Source organism: Perissodus microlepis, chromosome 18 (genome assembly GCF_051167445.1).
Source record: "Perissodus microlepis isolate ML-2025 ecotype Zambia chromosome 18, ASM5116744v1, whole genome shotgun sequence".
In the NCBI taxonomy this organism is placed as follows: Eukaryota; Metazoa; Chordata; class Actinopteri; order Cichliformes; family Cichlidae; genus Perissodus; species Perissodus microlepis.
In genome coordinates, this window is record NC_140478.1 from 3,187,155 (window position 1) to 3,203,651 (window position 16,497).

General features: G+C 40.4%; 1 protein-coding gene across 2 annotated transcripts; it reads left to right on the forward strand.

Annotated features, from left to right (window-relative positions):
* Positions 1–684: 684 nt before the first annotated feature.
* LOC146367042 (cysteine-rich secretory protein LCCL domain-containing 1-like) lies at positions 685–14,750 on the forward strand. 2 transcript variants are annotated; one of them, XM_084913230.1, is made up of 15 exons: positions 685–973; positions 1,316–1,613; positions 8,092–8,210; positions 8,684–8,816; positions 9,168–9,283; positions 9,644–9,744; positions 11,551–11,718; positions 11,802–11,862; positions 11,977–12,043; positions 12,129–12,259; positions 12,375–12,418; positions 12,504–12,576; positions 12,837–12,906; positions 13,190–13,323; positions 13,463–14,750. In XM_084913230.1, exons 2-15 carry the CDS (start codon positions 1,347–1,349, stop codon positions 13,512–13,514), a joined length of 1,536 nt encoding a protein of 511 aa, XP_084769356.1. In that variant the 5' UTR covers positions 685–973; positions 1,316–1,346; the 3' UTR covers positions 13,515–14,750. The 2 variants fall into 2 exon arrangements, with proteins under 2 accessions (XP_084769356.1, XP_084769357.1); XM_084913231.1 differs by having other exon boundaries at positions 685–956.
* Positions 14,751–16,497: the final 1,747 nt, after the last annotated feature.

The following is a 16,497-nucleotide window of genomic DNA, read 5'->3' on the forward strand; positions in this document are numbered from 1 at the left end:
CATCATTTTACCCGTCTATCAACTCCACTCCAGCCTCGTCAGACATACCAACGAAGGAGGCATGGCCTTTGTTGCCTCATTATTGCCACATTTTAAAAAATTATAATAATTTATCAAATGATGAACATCGGGAACAGAGAGCTTAAAGGAAGCGCGCACACATATACACAGCGCACAAACGTTCACAACTGTTCTAGTGTGTGTGTTCAGGCAGATGAATCAGTGCTTTGTGGTCGTGTCGCAGGGGAATAGAGGCCACCCTGCTGGCTGCTACTGCCGATGCCGTTCTTAAACATAGCAGTGAAGCCTCCCGCTCAAACACCGCTCAATTCAAAGTTTATGCAAACAGTGCACATAATCAGCATCTATTTTTCTTTGCTGGACACAGATACAAAGGATGGTCGGTATCTTCTTATATAGGAAGCCATGACTGAAAATCCTTAAATGCCTCACAGCATATTTTTACCACATGATAATTATTGTTTTTCATCGATACAGTTTCAAAATGTGCATAATATATGAGTGGGCCGTTCTCCTAACGTCCTTCGTGTCACCTTCACGTCACTGCTGATACGATCAGGTGCCTCCTCAAATAGATCTTTCCTGGAGTTCCAGCACACCCCTGCCGGCGTGTGGATGTGTAAGTGAGGGTCTGTGTGAGCGAGTGGGTGCGCAGAGGCGTGGTCCGTTGCGTTGCACGTTGCTAAGAGCAAATTTGGCATATAAGCGCAAAATGCGCAGCAGTCCCGTGCAGCCCGCTGCTAACGCTATTCAACAGGTACCTGAACACACTTGTGAGCTCTCTGTCCTGAGTGGATGTTGCAGAGTTGTAGACCGGACTGCTTGCGCTCAATCCGTGTGATGGATGGATTTAAAGGCTCCTTGGATTGGAAAACTGTCATTATCCAGTGAACGACAGACGGCTTAACTCTAGGAATATTACACCTGGGAGAAAGGTTGGCGCAATTTAGAGGTACACTGGCACTACACTTAGCTATTTAAAAAAAAAACACTTTTTATTTATATTCCCATGGCAGAGAATACCTAGAGAATATGTGTTTATTATTCTTTAGTACTTTTCTTCTTATGTTAAAATATGTTATCTAAATAAACAGTTAATATTTTTTTCTTTTGGGTATATTAGCACATGCAGTAGTACTGTAACTTTTTAGTAATGGGAATCCCATTAATAAGTAAAGGAATGTTATTAATAGGAGCTGTGATATAAGAGCTAAAAGAAACATTTTGATTGAGCCCTCAGGCTTTGCTCTCACAGTCTGAGGCAGGCTAATAACCTGCACTGTCTGTCCTGCAGTATTCCTCGCAGCATCAGTGTTTTCCCCATCATGAGGAGGTCTATTGTTTTCCCTGGCTTGCTGAGAGTAGCGATCTTGTTCCTTTGCTTGAACACAACCATCCAGGCCCTGGCCCTCACCAACTCCACCCGGCTCGAGTCCATCCTGAACAAGTATACAAACAAAGATGAGGAGTGGTGGAGGGCCAAGCCTAGAGGGAGGAGGGCCATCAGCGAGGGAGACATGCACCTCATCCTGGACCTGCACAACAAACTGCGGGGTCAGGTCTACCCTCCTGCTTCCAACATGGAGTACATGGTGAGCACCGAGGACACAGCCATCTGTAGGCCAAGTGCACTGCGGAATATTTAACAGTTCTTTCTACTGCTTAAAAGGATAAATAGTACTAATATTAATTACACTTTGAAGTTAGAACTCTGTCATGAATATGGGGTCGTGATTAAATTTAGTACTGATAACAAGCATGCTGTCCCTCCTTACAGTAATCGCTAATGAAAGAAATGTGGTTACGTTTTGGATTTGTAAATGTGTCAATATGCTGTGTGATGTATGACAGGACATTAAGGTAGATTGCAATTAAACTTTTCATTGTTGCTTTTCTGAAACTAAAAACTCCATAGCTCTATAGCTTACGTTTATAGCTTGATGCAAAAAAAATTTTGGTCTATGTAGATTTATTTCTTACCTTCTTGATAAGTGCAGTGGTTCAGTTCAATTTTATTTAAATCCCAACAACAGTTGCCTCAAGGCTCTTTTTATTGTAAGGTAGACCCTGTAATAATGCATACAGAAAAAACCCTAACAATGAGCCCCTATGAGCAAGCACTTTGGCGACAGTGGGAAGGAAAAACTCCTGTTTAACAGGAAGAAACCTCCAGCACAACCAGGCTCAGGAGGCGCGGCCATCTGCTGCAACCGGTTGAGAGAAGACAGGACGAAGACCCTCTGTGGAAGAGAGGCAGAGATTAATAACACCTAATGATTAAATGCAGAGGGCTGTAGTGGTGATTATCTCTATGTGTTAAGTATTAAGGCTTTGTTGACCTTTCAGATAACTTCCTACTTGTCTGAAAGGTCAGCTTTCAGCTAGTTTTAATCACTTAACTGTACAACATAACTGTTCAACCTGATATGATGGCAAAGCGTGTAATAGATGCACCAGTCCACCATGTAGATTTCATGCTTTGGCTCTCCAAAATATGAAATGAATGCAGAAGTTGCAGTAACAGCAGAGGGAGATATTTTATTTCAAGCCAACATGAAAATAATCATCATTTACATTTATATGTATATAATATATGTTAGCCACCCAGCTTTATAGTAAGGACTCATACATTTGTTACTCAGTACCAACTTTGTGGCTTTAAATATATTATCTCTCCCTGCTGGTAATGCAATTTCTGCATGCATGTATATTTCACGTTTTGAAGAAGCAAAGTGTGAAATGGACACAGTGGATTGGCATGTCTATTATACGTTTTGCCGTGATACCGAGTCGAAGTGCTTTTGGTCTTCATAGTCTATAAGTTGTCTTTGTCTTTCCCATAAGTCTCTGACAAATGATATGGATTGCTGTGTGATTACTTTTACTAACATCCACTTCTAGAATTCTGTGCATCAGTTTTGTTGAGTGATATTCTTGTACAGATTTGCAGGTATGTGGGTATGTGTGATGCACCTGTACAGTTAGTCTGTGGATGGACATCACTAAGCAAGCTTGCTTGAGTTACATATAGTCTGTATTTACAAGTAGCACACCATATAAATGATGCATCTTTATAGAATAGATTAGAAGCAAGGTCTCTTTCCAGCTATTCTTTCTAGTTACACTAAAGTGTTTTTCATAAAAAGGCACTTTCCTGACTCTGCCAGCTAAAGACATCAGATTAGGGAATGAAAGAGAGAAAACGAGCTCTGCAGGCCAAAGCCACCGTCTGGCTTGCTCCACCTCCTGTCTCCTGTTTGCCCACCCTTGCTGACCCTGGCCCAGGTCCAGCTCTCACCCCCGCAGTGTTTTCCTGCCCTCTACCTCAACTATCCTGCCCTTCCTCCCTCCTCTTCCTACTGAGCCTCTCCTTGCTCTATCCCTCCATTTCTCCTCTTGCTGAGTCTTTTTCTCAGTCCTACTCACTTGATCGTCAGCCTCACAAGTTTTCTCTCAGGCTTTTCTTTAGCATCCTCCACTTTGTGCAATCCCAAGCCAGTATTCGTTTTTATTTGAGCCTTCGCATATCTCATAGTGCACGGTGGTGCCAGTGTACACTATTTTGCCAAAAGTATTTACTCATCCGTCTTCACACGCTTTTGAAGGGTTAAGGTTAGGGTTTAATATCATGTCGGCCCACCCTTTGCAGCTATAAATGCTTCAACTCTTCTTGGAAGGCTTCATCTCAAAGGTGTTCTATCAGGTTGAGGTCAAAATTCTGTGCAGGCCAGTCAGGTTCTTTATGGACCTTGTTTTGTGCACTGGTGTGCAGTCATGTTGGAACAGGACAGGGTCATCCCCAAGCTGTTCCCATGAAGCTAGGAGCAAAATGTCTTGGTACGCTGAAGCATTAAGAGTTTCTTTAAGGAGGTGAGCCCACCTTCTGAAAAACAACCCCACACCATAATCCCTGTCCACCAAACTCTCCACTTGACTCAGTTCGCTTAGCCAAGTATTGTCTCCTAGCAACCACCAAACTGAGACTCATCCATCAAATTGCCAAATGGAAGAGCATGTTTTGCCACTCCAGAGAACAAGCTTCCACTGCTCTACAGTCCAGTAGCGACATGCTTTACATCACTGCATCAAACACTTTGTATTGTGCTTGGTCATGTAAGGCTTGGACGCTGCTGCTTGGTCATGGTGACCCATTCCATGAAGCTCTCTGTGCACTGTTGGTGAGTTAATCTGAAGGCCACATTAAGTTTGGAGGTCTGTGGCGATTGACTGCAGAACGTTGGTGACCCCTGCGCACTGTGCCTCAACATCCACTGGACCTCTGTGTCTTTTAGTTGGCCTACCACTTAGAGAGTGATTGGAATATCTGAATTCAGTGAATGTGATGAGTGAAAGGAAACTTTTGGCAATACAGTGAATGTTTTATGTGGACTAATCCAATGTTTCTTTAGCAGTGGATATTGTTACTTGTGGTGATGTCGTTGTAAGAAAGAGGACTGATGAAAGCCAAGTATTTAGTTTTTCAACTGCAGGATTTTAGTGCTTTTTTGAAACTTCCTAAACGTTCCCCCAATCAAAGAGACTTTATATAGAGTAGGTTGTATAACAAGCATTTACACATACTGCTACACATACTTTTAAATAGAAAAGGATCTATTTTTGTTTTCTTCTTCAGTAATATTCTCTGCAGCAGTATTCTTTCTCCCAAATGTACTGCTGTAAGAATGCAGATCTTGCACTTGCACTCTGTTGCAGAGGTGGTGCTGGCCAATGTCTGGAAATGGGGCTGTAGCTGAGAAGCTTAATGCTCTTTGGAATGCAAAAGAAGACTGCTCATTTTTACGGTGACCTTTCTCCAAAGGCCAGCAGTCTATCTTCTCCTCTGCTGGATAATCAAGGGGGGAAAATAACAAATGGAGAGAATAATGAAGCGACACAGACCATTACTCTCTGCAGCAGAAAACAGAAAAGGTCGAGATTTGTGCGTTGTTGATGTCTAAGATCAATGCAGGGCAGAAGTGCCTGATAGTCAAAATTTCCCAGACCTCCTACAGCTTGTCTGATTCAGTGTTATGTGTTTGTTAACCATTAAATAAAAGTATTTATTTATTAGGTTTAAATGATCTAAGAGAATCTTTTCATTTTTGTAAATTAGTACCTTATTTCCATCTGTGCACTGTGGCTGTGAGAAGATAACAATGTGGCACTGGCAGCCAAATACGTGCAGACTGCATTCTGCTGTTGTGGAACCCTTACACCTCACTGAAACAATGCTCTATTTTTCTAAAATCATTGCAGTATAAAGCTTGTCTATCAGAGCTGCGTGCCTGTGGTGTTCCACACACGTGTATGGAACAAAGAAGTTTCATCTACAAAAATACAAGGAACTCAACAATATTGGTTCTCCTTACAAGAAGTGATAAAGAAGAGAAAAGCTCCTTAATGGGGACAGAAGGATAGTTCAAATAGTGCAAAGAGTATGAAGGGAAACATTAAAGCATGTACAAGCTTGAGATCAAGATACAACAGTATCTGAGCACACCATATGTTGCTCTCTCTTAAATCACGGGTCAAATTAAACTAAATGAAGCATTGTGGGATCATTTTGACAGAATGGAACAAAAGGTAGACAACCTTCAAAGAAGAGCTTTATAATCTCCTTCAAGCCTAGTAAACTATTCCAAAAAACTATTTGAAGGAATTACAAGAAGAGCACTGAAGCTGTGTTAAAGAATAAAAGGGCAAACCTAATATTGATTTTTCAAGTTTGTGCAATTCTGAAAAGCCAGTCAAATGAAGATTCTTGCCTTATATATTGTATTTTTATTTGTTTTTGCACATTTCAATAAATCACTGGGTTTATCCCCGGGGCCTACTCAGGACATGGAGGGATTATATTTGTCAGCTGGCTTGTAAATGATTAGGTTTCCCACCCCTCCACCTCCATTATATCTGCAGGAGGTGGCCAGGTTAGGGAAGTGTGGGCTTCTCTGCTGGTTGGCTGGGTGGATAGATGGTGCTGCATCTATCTCTCATTTTCTAGTTAAAAAAACAAAACGAGGTGGCTAACGACTTTTGTGTATTATTGCATAACATGTCTTATCACACATTATTGCAACATGCTCTCAACATGAAGTTTTAATATTGTATATGAATACTTAATTTGAACTGAAAATACATGAGAATTCTAACATTTACAACATCATGTTAAGAAAACTTTGAAAACGATACCACATAGGTAATATTAAAGAATTCTCTATATTGTATATCTATCAGCCAAAGCTGGACTGTGGCCAAAAATCTCCAGTCCAAATATCACTTTTCCACTCAGGCATGAACAACAACTAGCACTACAATGTGCAACAGTGTGTTAGCCTTAGTCTAAACATATGGAACGTATTATGGTGGTCAAAGCAGTTACAACTCAACACTTAAACATTATCCTATTAGTTTTGACGCGCGATAGCTCTAATGCAACTAAACAGTATGCCAGCAGACTGCACACTGCACCTATTCTTCTCCCTCCCCAACAGAGTCAACAGTAAATTAACTTTGCCGCGACATTAAAATTGCGCAGCCCCCAGTCTGCTCTCTTTAAAATAAGAGGTATGGGAGTAAGTTTCAGGTATTTTCAGCTGATTTTCTTAAGCTTCTCTGGAAAAGATGGCATCAGTCCTTAAAACAGAAAGTCTCTGTGCTCCTGTGTTTGTTAGTTACTTTTTTGGGGGGGGGGGGTCTTTGCTTTTTCTAACTCTCAGATTGTTTTATGAGGCCAGAACTTACTGGAAACAAGCTGAAACAACCGCACTGAATAGTAGCACAAAGCTGTCAGTTGATGTGGTGGTCTCTCATGTGTGTGTCTGTGTGTTAGAGAGTGTATAGGCCTCGTTTTGACCATATGGTGTCAAATTTGCAAGAGGCATGCATACAGTCACAGTGCTTTCAAGTAAAGACCAGGTCAATTTTTGAGGTGAAATGAAATAACACATCAAGTTTGTGTGGTTACTTTTAGATCTTTGTTTTTTTGTTTTTTTTTTATGGCAGCCTCAAATCTCAAAAAATGGGCCCTTTTGAAAAGTGTAAATCATTTAATGCAATGATTTACAAATGTCATAAAGCCGTATTTTATTCACAATTGAGCATAGAAAATATATCAAATGGTTGAACCGAAGAAATAAGTATTTGATCATTTTTAATTAGATGACAGCAACATATCTCCAAAAAGTTGGGACAGGTCAAGAAAAGGCTGGAAAAATTAAGTGGTACTTAAGAAAACTGCTGGAGAACATTGTGTAACTAATTATGTCATGAAACTGCTGTGTGGCAAGCAATGTGTCCACCCAAATGCAAGACTTGGAAGGCAGGAATGAATTAAAAAAGCAGCTTTACTGCTGTTATGTGCAAGACTACATAGTATTCCTGACTGCAGAGCAGGACCAGGGACACAGATAACTAGAAAACATGAATCAGGGAAACATACAGCCAGAATGCAAGAGTAGAATCAGGACAATAAAAATCGAGAGGAAACGGGTGGGAAACACAGCAGAAACAAATCAGGACTAACAAGAGAGGGGAAGGCAGACAAGACAAGAGACTATCAAAATAAAACAGGAAATACAATTAACTCTGAGACAGAATTAAACGTGCAAACTTGACAAACACTAAAGACAGACACAGAGACAAGACTGGAGGAAGAGAAGGGAACACAAAGGGGAACTTAGAAACATGTCATCAACAAAACAAGGGGCTAAAGGCATGAAATAACAAAAAGTCATAAATACAGGGACTTTAAAATCAAACCACTAACAGGAGCCTATAAACCCTGAACATAATTTCCTTCTCAAATCCCCCCCAAAATGTAAATCCATGTAAATTAGGCTGGAGGAAATGGAAAACCTCTGTGGTCAGATGAAACAAATATTACGTTATTTCTTTCAAATCATAATAGCAATAAAATATTAGCTGCCCTAACTTTAAAAGGAAAACTTCTAAGTACATTTTTTTCAAATGCGGTAACGTTTTTATCCAAGAACCTGTGTGTGTGTGTGTGTGTGTGTGTGTGTGTGTGTGTTTCATGAAATCTTTGTGGTGAAAAATGCGTGTGCTCCTTAGGTATGGGATTACGAGTTGGAGAGAAGTGCAGAGCACTGGGCTCACACCTGCAGATGGGAACATGGACCAAGTCACATGCTGACACAAATAGGCCAAAACCTCGGAGTACACTGGGGCAGGTGCGTGCAGGGAAGTGTAGCAATTAAAATATTCTGTGTCACATGTTTGACAGCTCTGAACTGATGTATCTTTGTCTCCAATACAGTGTATTTAAAGTTAAATGTACACTTTTAAATGTGTCAGCAGTTTAACAGCTAACATCTTAACCCTCCAGTGCTAAAAACTGGTAAAGTAGAATCAGTTCTGTCTTGACATCTGTAAACAATTTGTGCTTTGTAAATTTTGTGTCATAATGAATAAAAATTAAAATCTGTTTGTAAACCTCTGTAAATTTTATTTAAGACAGGAGGATGTTCATTAGCTAATGACTTGGGATTGACCAGCTTTAAGCCAATCAGGTGGTTTCAGTCAGACCCCCAATGTCAAACCAAGAAATCTTTCATCTCAAGTTCAGAACGGACTTCAGGAGTGGATGACGTGACAGTAGCTACATCCATCTATTATACTTTTAACACTTTTTCTATCACATCAGGGACCGACCCCCAACCTACCATGTCCAGGCCTGGTATGATGAGGTGAGGTATTATAGCTATCCCTACGCCCAGGAGTGCAACCCACACTGTCCACTCAGGTGTTCGGGACCTGTTTGTACTCATTATACTCAGGTAATTGTCTTAAAAGTTATACAGTCACTAGTGATCATATGTTTCTTTCATTTAACAAAATCATATTTACTGGTATAAAAATATCTGGGATGTCAAAAGTTCTTCTATTTAATTGCAATTACAATTTGAGGAATGAGCTAAATTTAACCAAGAAAATTTGTGCAACCAGGTTGTTTATTTGCTTTAAAATGAATATTTAATGATAACTACTTACAAAACTGAGTAAAATATGACATTATATAACTGCGAATGCGTACTACAACTCATAATTACCACTGCCTTTTCTGTTACATGATACAACTCTGTTCACATCGTCTGTTTTTGTGTGTGTGTGTTTTGTTTTTTGTTTAGTTGGTGTGGGCGACCAGTAATCGCATTGGCTGTGCCATCAACGTGTGTTACAACATGAATGTGTGGGGAATGATCTGGGCCAAAGCAGTCTATCTGGTCTGCAACTACTCCCCGCCGTAAGTTTTCACCCAGGACATGAACACATTAGAAAATGTTTCCATGCTGCTTCAGTGAAAGAAGAGAGGAGTCAGAGGTAAACGTCATCACTTTTAATGAGTGAGTAGCTCACGACACAGGTCTGTCATCAGCAATCACAAAAATGATTAAGCAATAACAGAAATTTACAAAGGCCAAAAGGCATGCAGTTACTTTATTTAATTTTTGTTCCTACTGCTTACATATTTTAATTTCTTTACATGGAAGAAAAGGTAAGAAATATAAAACAAAAGGTTCTGCACTTCCTGGCAGGTTACAACTGTGATAAAAAAACAGTATTATCATTTCTTTCGTTTGTTTTCTTGTTTTTTTTCTTCCAGAGGCAACTGGTGGGGTCATGCTCCATACAAATATGGGACTCCCTGCTCTGCTTGTCCAGCGAGCTATGGTGGGGGATGCAGGGACAACCTCTGCTATAAACGTGGGTTATTGCCTATTTATTTTTGTACATAACTCATGTGTTATTCACATGTTTATTATTATTATCTTTATTGTATTTTAGTCATTTATATCACTGTGGAGGTTTCCCATGATTTTGACCATTTATACTGAGCCAATGTACTGTTTGCACAGTTAAATCAAGAAGAACTAGATAGATAGATTAGAGATTAGATAAAACTTTATTAATCCCTCGGGTGGGTTCCTCCGGGAAATTCGGTTTCCAATAGCACAGCACCGACAGAAGTTACAGAATGTGAGCAGAAATATACCATATATACACACATATATAAATACAGAGTATACAAAAGGGATAAATAGAATAAATGGGAATAAGAATACAAGGGAATTGCACATTTCAAGTATTGTGAGTCTATTGCACCGTTGGATATTAACAAAAAGTATTGCACAGTGAAAAGGCACTACAGCTCAGTTGTTCCCCCGCCTTTGTCCTCCTGTTTCCCCTCCCTCTCCCCTCCAGAGAGGATTTAAACAGTCTGATGGCGTGTGGGACAAAGGAGTTTTTAAGTCTGTTGGTTCTTGTCTTTGGGAAAAGCAACCTGTCACTGAACAGACTCCTCTGATTGTTTATGGCCGTGTGCAGAGGATGCCCAGCATTGTCCATAATGTCCAGCAGTTTTCTTTAGTGTCCTTTTCTCTGCCACTGTCACCAGAGTGTCCAGCTTCATGCCGACCACAGAGCCAGCCTTCCTGATTAGTTTCTCCAGCCTGGATGAGTCCTTCTTTGCTGTGCTGCTCCCCCAGCACACCACAGCATAGAAAAGTACTCCAGCAACCACCGACTGGTAAAACATCCTCAGGAGCTTCCTGCAGATGTTAAAAGACCTCAGCCTCCTGAGGAAGTACAGTCGGCTTTGGCCTTTTTTATACAGGTGATGCGTGTTGCATGACCAGTCCAGCTTGTTGTCCACCCACAGCCTGAGGTACTTGTATGTGTTGACCACCTCCACCTCCTCTCCCTCTATCTGAACTGGCAGTGGACCTGGTCTGGACCTCCCGAAGTCCACAACCAGTTCCTTGGTCTTTGAGGTGTTGAGTTGCAGGTGGTTTCTGTGACTCCATGCGACAAAGTTCCTCACCAGACTCCTGTACTCCTCTTCCTGATTATCCCAGATACACCCCATGATGGCCGTGTCGTCTGCAAACTTCTGAATGTGGCATAATTCAGAGTTGTAGCAGAAGTCAGAGGAGTACAGGGTGAAGAGAAGAGGGGACAGCACAGTTCCCTGTGGTGCTCCTGTGCTGCTGACCACAGTGTCAGACATGATGTCCTTCAGCTTGACGTACTGTGGTCTGTCAGTAAGGTAGTCGGAGATCCAGGCAGGAGTCCACCTGCATCCTGTTTAGTTTCTCCTGGAGCAGACAGGGCTGGATGGTATTAAAGGCACTGGAAAAGTCAAGAAACAGGATCCTGATCGAGCCTTTTCCTGTCCTGGGCATGTTGTACCTGTGGTCGGAGGAGGTTGAGGAAGAGCCGCTCTAGAATCTTCATAAGATGTGACGTCAGTGCCACCAGTCGGAAGTCATTCAGCTCATCGGGCCGGTTCCTTTTGGGGACTGGGACAATGCAAGATGTCTTCCATAGGGCGGGCACTCTCCCCAGTCGCAGACTGAGATTGAAGACTCGTTGTAGCGGCTCCTCAAGTTCAGCAGCACACGCCTTTAGCATCCTAGGACATCCTACTACTACTAATACAATCAGAAAAGTGCACAGAAAAATTTATTCAGCTCCTAAAAATTGAATAACCGCAACGGACTGTGTTTTCAGACGGAGGTGTTGACAGGCGTCCGGCTCCTGAGATTGAGGAGACCAATTACATTGAACCCGAACCAGAACCAGTAAGAGACGGAGCGCCCCGACCCAGGGCTCAGGCACCAAGCACCTCGCCCAGTGACAACCTGGAAAGAGACATGGTTGTCAGCACAGAGCAGATGTGTAAGGATGAACTGCTATTACTATAGCTCCCTGAGTAACGGATATGAATACAATATTAATACTGACGAGTTTGTGTACTTAAGGCCAACAGGTGGACTGTGAGACCAAGCTGAGGGATCAGTGCAAGGGAACAACCTGTAACAGGTAGAAGATGATGTGTATAGATGAACTTATTATCATTAACATAGATGATTAGTAGAAACAGACTTGGCTTCAGTACCACTATGATCTTCACTTTACTGTGGTTTCTGTCCATAGATATGAGTGCCCACCCGGTTGCCTTGAAAGGCCTGGAAAAGTAGTTGGGACTGGATACTATGATATGGTAAAAACTCACAAGTAACAGCACTCGATGTATTCTTTCATTTATTATTATTTTGTATAAACCAATCTTTGCTTGATTGATCCAGCAATCCAGTGTGTGTGGAGCTGCGCTACACTTTGGTGTTATTGACAGTGATGGAGGATGGATCGATGTGACCAGACTGGGCAGAAAACAACATTTCACCAAGTCATACAAGAATGGTATTCAATCCATTGGGTATGACTCGGTCTCTGTATTTATGTCTATTTATTAAGCTTTATACTTTGGCTGTTTAATTGTGATGGATGGCTATAATACATCAGGCTTACTGCCATTTTTGTCAACTTTACAGGAAAAACAGAAGTGCAAATTCTTTTAAAGTTGAGTCTGTGCCTGGTAAGAAGTTCATTTCTCATAGCCACAGAAATACTGTAGCATTTTTTTTTTTTGCTGTGCTTTGTCAACTGTTTTTTTTTCCCAGTCAAGGCAGTAAGATGTGATACCACAGTGGCGCTTTTCTGTCCTTTCAAGAAACCTGTACGACACTGTCCCAGGTAACGTGTGTTGATTACAGCTATGACCTTTATGACCACCAAAGGCAAAAGTAGTGTCACTACTGTCACCTGTATACATACATTTTTGTGCATCTTTGAATTTCTGTCTTAACAACTGGTGTGTACTTTATCATTTATAGTTTTCTTCCTCTTTTCTTTTCTTTTTTTTTCAAAAACTGGTTTAAATTTGAGCTGATTAGTCAAGTTTTGTCTGGAAACAACGGGCTCTTTGACCTTACCTTAACTCTGGCTTTTCCCAGGTTGTATTGTCCTAGGAACTGTTTGCGTGAGAGCCATGCACGAGTTATTGGGACAAAATACTACTCAGATGTAAGTTTTTGCATTATTGTCCTCACTTTGGGTAACAATAGTAATTTGTTACTTAACTTATAAGATAAACCAGAAGACTTCACACTCAGATATCAAATGCATTGCATCTGTAAGGCCTGAAGTTAATGCAGCCTTAATTACTGTTGTAATTCAAACCTCTGCTCAGTTTTTAAAAACACAAGCAGCTGCATTTGATAATGTGAACACACAGAGTGCCACAGTATAATGCTGATAGGTTAGAGGTGCTTTTCTGCCTAACGACTCATTGTCTTGGCCCATCCAGAAGTCGAGTATCTGCAGAGCGGCCATTCATGCTGGAGTGATCAAGAACGAGTCAGGAGGTTACCTTGATGTGATGCCAGTGGACAAGAAGAGGCATTATAGCGGCAGCTATCAGAATGGCATCACCTCAGAAAGGTAACATCTCATTCCAGTTAATGTAATTGGCCTGAATAATGCAGCGTGTGCGTATTTGATTGGCATCTAGAGAGATGTTTTGTTTTAAAGGTCCATGCTTTTCATGTAACATGTGTCCTTTTTGCTTTTCCTCTTCCAGCCTAACAAACCCCACAGGAGGAAAAGCCTTCAGAGTGTTTGCAGTCATCTGAAAACCACTCAAATCCAGCTTCATCCACTTCAAATCCAGCAAACCTACTCATTATCAATTTACAACCTATAATTATGTACATTCCTACAGTGAGCACATCAGTGTTACTGATACTGTCACTAAAAGTGTAACTCAAGGCTTTCCTTCTATCTTTGGCCATGACTGAATCACTGTCCAGTAATAATGTAGCAAAGGATGTTTGGCAAATGATGTCTTCTGTCTCATATCTTTCCCTGAACATCTTGAGCTGACCATAGACATGATACCACGACAAGCTGTTTTTAGCTTTCAAAGCTGTGTTTAAAGCATCAGATTTATTACCTTTCCAGCAGCTTCATGACATTTTAAAAAGACTAAAATCAGCTGTGTTTGCTAACTAATTTAAAAAGCGCACGCATCACATCTATATAGAAAAAAGGAAGGTAAAACACTGTTTCAATTTAGTCAGTCCTAGGTGTGTCTGTGGAGGAACAAATTGGCCATATTAACATAATATAAGATAATGAAGTATAAAATGACAAAAAAAAAATCCAAAACATATATATGTTATTACACATACTGGCTACAAATCTTAAATACAGAGTCCTTCAAATATGCAAAGTGGGTTCCTCATGGCATAAATGTATCGATTTATCACAATGCTGAAGTCATATTGTCAGTTTAACATGCACAGAAAGGAATTTTAAATAAGAATACAATTTTGAATTAACATCAGAGAATCGTAGAGTTTACATAAAGACACAATACTTTGAGCGGCATTCATCACTGGCACAGAAATTATTATTAGTTTCGGTTTTCTGATACGTCTGGTTGGGGTCTCCAAATATTCTGTCTGGTTATAGTGTTAATATACACACTTAACATGGATATTACATATTTTTGTATATAATGTTGTAAATAATACTGAAAACACGCTTGCTATTCTCCTCGTTTTAATGTACAATTTAACAGCCATGCAAGTCAATGCACAGTAATTGCCACAACAGCTTCTGTACGCAGAACATGCATCTGCCCCTCAAGCTTTTATATTCGCCATAGAGTGAATATGTTGATATGACTGTAAATATTGTATGTGTGCATGTGTAACAGATATTTTTAGATTTTATTCTGCATTCCTAGCTCTTGGTTTTGTTTTGTTTTTTACATTTTTATAAGTGGACCTGGCTGGCCAGGAATGCGCATGGCATAATCTTAATTCCCAAAAATTCTTAAAAAGTATTAAAAATGTACAAAAGTATATATTGTGTCATTCTCTGACTTTATTAGAGACTTTTGTGTTTAAAAAACATTCAGCTTGAATGACTCAGCAACCTTGTAGTGTGTAAATCCTGCTAACCCCAAGTTAAATCTGCTCCTGGGTTTACATTGTATTACATTACAGATGTTTTCAGTTCTTGCGCACATATGGTTGTGAACATGTGGCTGAGTGGCCACATTATTTTAATATCAGTCCCTTCAGCTTCCAGATAGCCTGAGGAATGCAGGCATTAACATTTCAACATCATCTCAAATTCAGCTGCTGAGAAAACTTGAGAGAAGTTTCTTTCTCGCAAATTGTGGGTGTTTCCGGGTACTGAAGGGAGCACGGAGGAAGAGAAAAGTGCTTGTTTCAGTTCCAGCCAGTAGATCTTATCCACCAGTTGGCTTTTGCATGTTTTAAACATAAGAAAAGCACTTACTGAAATACAGAATTAACAACAACCTGTCAATCTGACAGGTTTTGGTGAAAGAGGGTGTGTGCAAAAGAGAATAAACACATAAAATATTATTTTTGTTAATACTTTAAATTGTTTGTTTTTTAAAAGTTAATTTTGGATTCATTTGAAGAATGAAAAGAGAAATCAAAAATATCCCATTTCCAAATGCCACAGAGGAAGTCTGGCATTTAGCTCGTGTTAAAGGTTTTATCTTTCGCTCGCGGTTCTTTATCACTTCTGGTTTTTAGAGTGTTTGATCTCAGCTCTGTGATGTCAATGTACTCAGGCCCCCTCGCTGTGCTAGCAGCCACATGCACAAAGACCAACTTTGTGTTTTGTTGATCTCGATCGGTTCACTTCCCAGAGTGCATTTCCGCTCCTTCCTCTGGACTGGCGCTGGGTTTTAAGGCTCCGGCTAAAAAGTCCCGGTCAGCAACCTCTTAAAACTCCTAAAAAGCCACACACACTGCACTCATATAGACAAAGATGCACAATTATATGAGAAAAACACGCAAAACACTGCTTTACAACAAAAGTTTTAAATCATGCACACAGACTGGGTACAACAGAATCTCCTAACATAACACCACAGACAGCTCCGCAGAACTGCTGCGAGCTGCACCTAGAAGTAGACATGACCTCTTTCAGAATGTATAATTACATGAAACAGCTATGAAGCAAGATTATAACCTGCTTACTGGGTTTGGTCCAGGTATCCTGGAGAGAAAAGCCAAGCATCACGGTGCTGTTAAAATTCACAGGACTCTGTTGCAGAGGTGGCCGCTGGTGTAGGACCTCAGTGAACTGCTCGAGTCGGTTACTCAGCTTGTCAGTCAAAAACAGGCCATTCAGTCAGTCATCCACTGTGCCAGTCAAATAGATGCTTATTTGGGTCAGACAAATAGCCACCGTTTAGCCAAACAGTCTATTAAGCAGTAGAGAGGCTTTTTAGACAGTCAACCAGACTGTCAATTAAGCAAAGGTTGGACATCTGGTTCTTTAAAGCCAAGTGCATCATATTTGAAATATTTTCGAGATTTCAGACTCCTGCATGAGCGATGTGATACCCCCACAAAAAAGGAAAGAAATTGAACAAAAAAAAAATTAAAACTCCCAAAAAATTAAATGATATGATTTTTTTACCTATTTGTTTTATTCAATAAATGGTTCAATAAACACTCAATTTTCCCCCAAAAAAGGGTAATTTTCTGGCTATTACATCATGGTTCAGCCTTTAAAGGGCTACTATAGTGTTTAGAAATGTTTAGGGAGCATTCAGTATGAAGT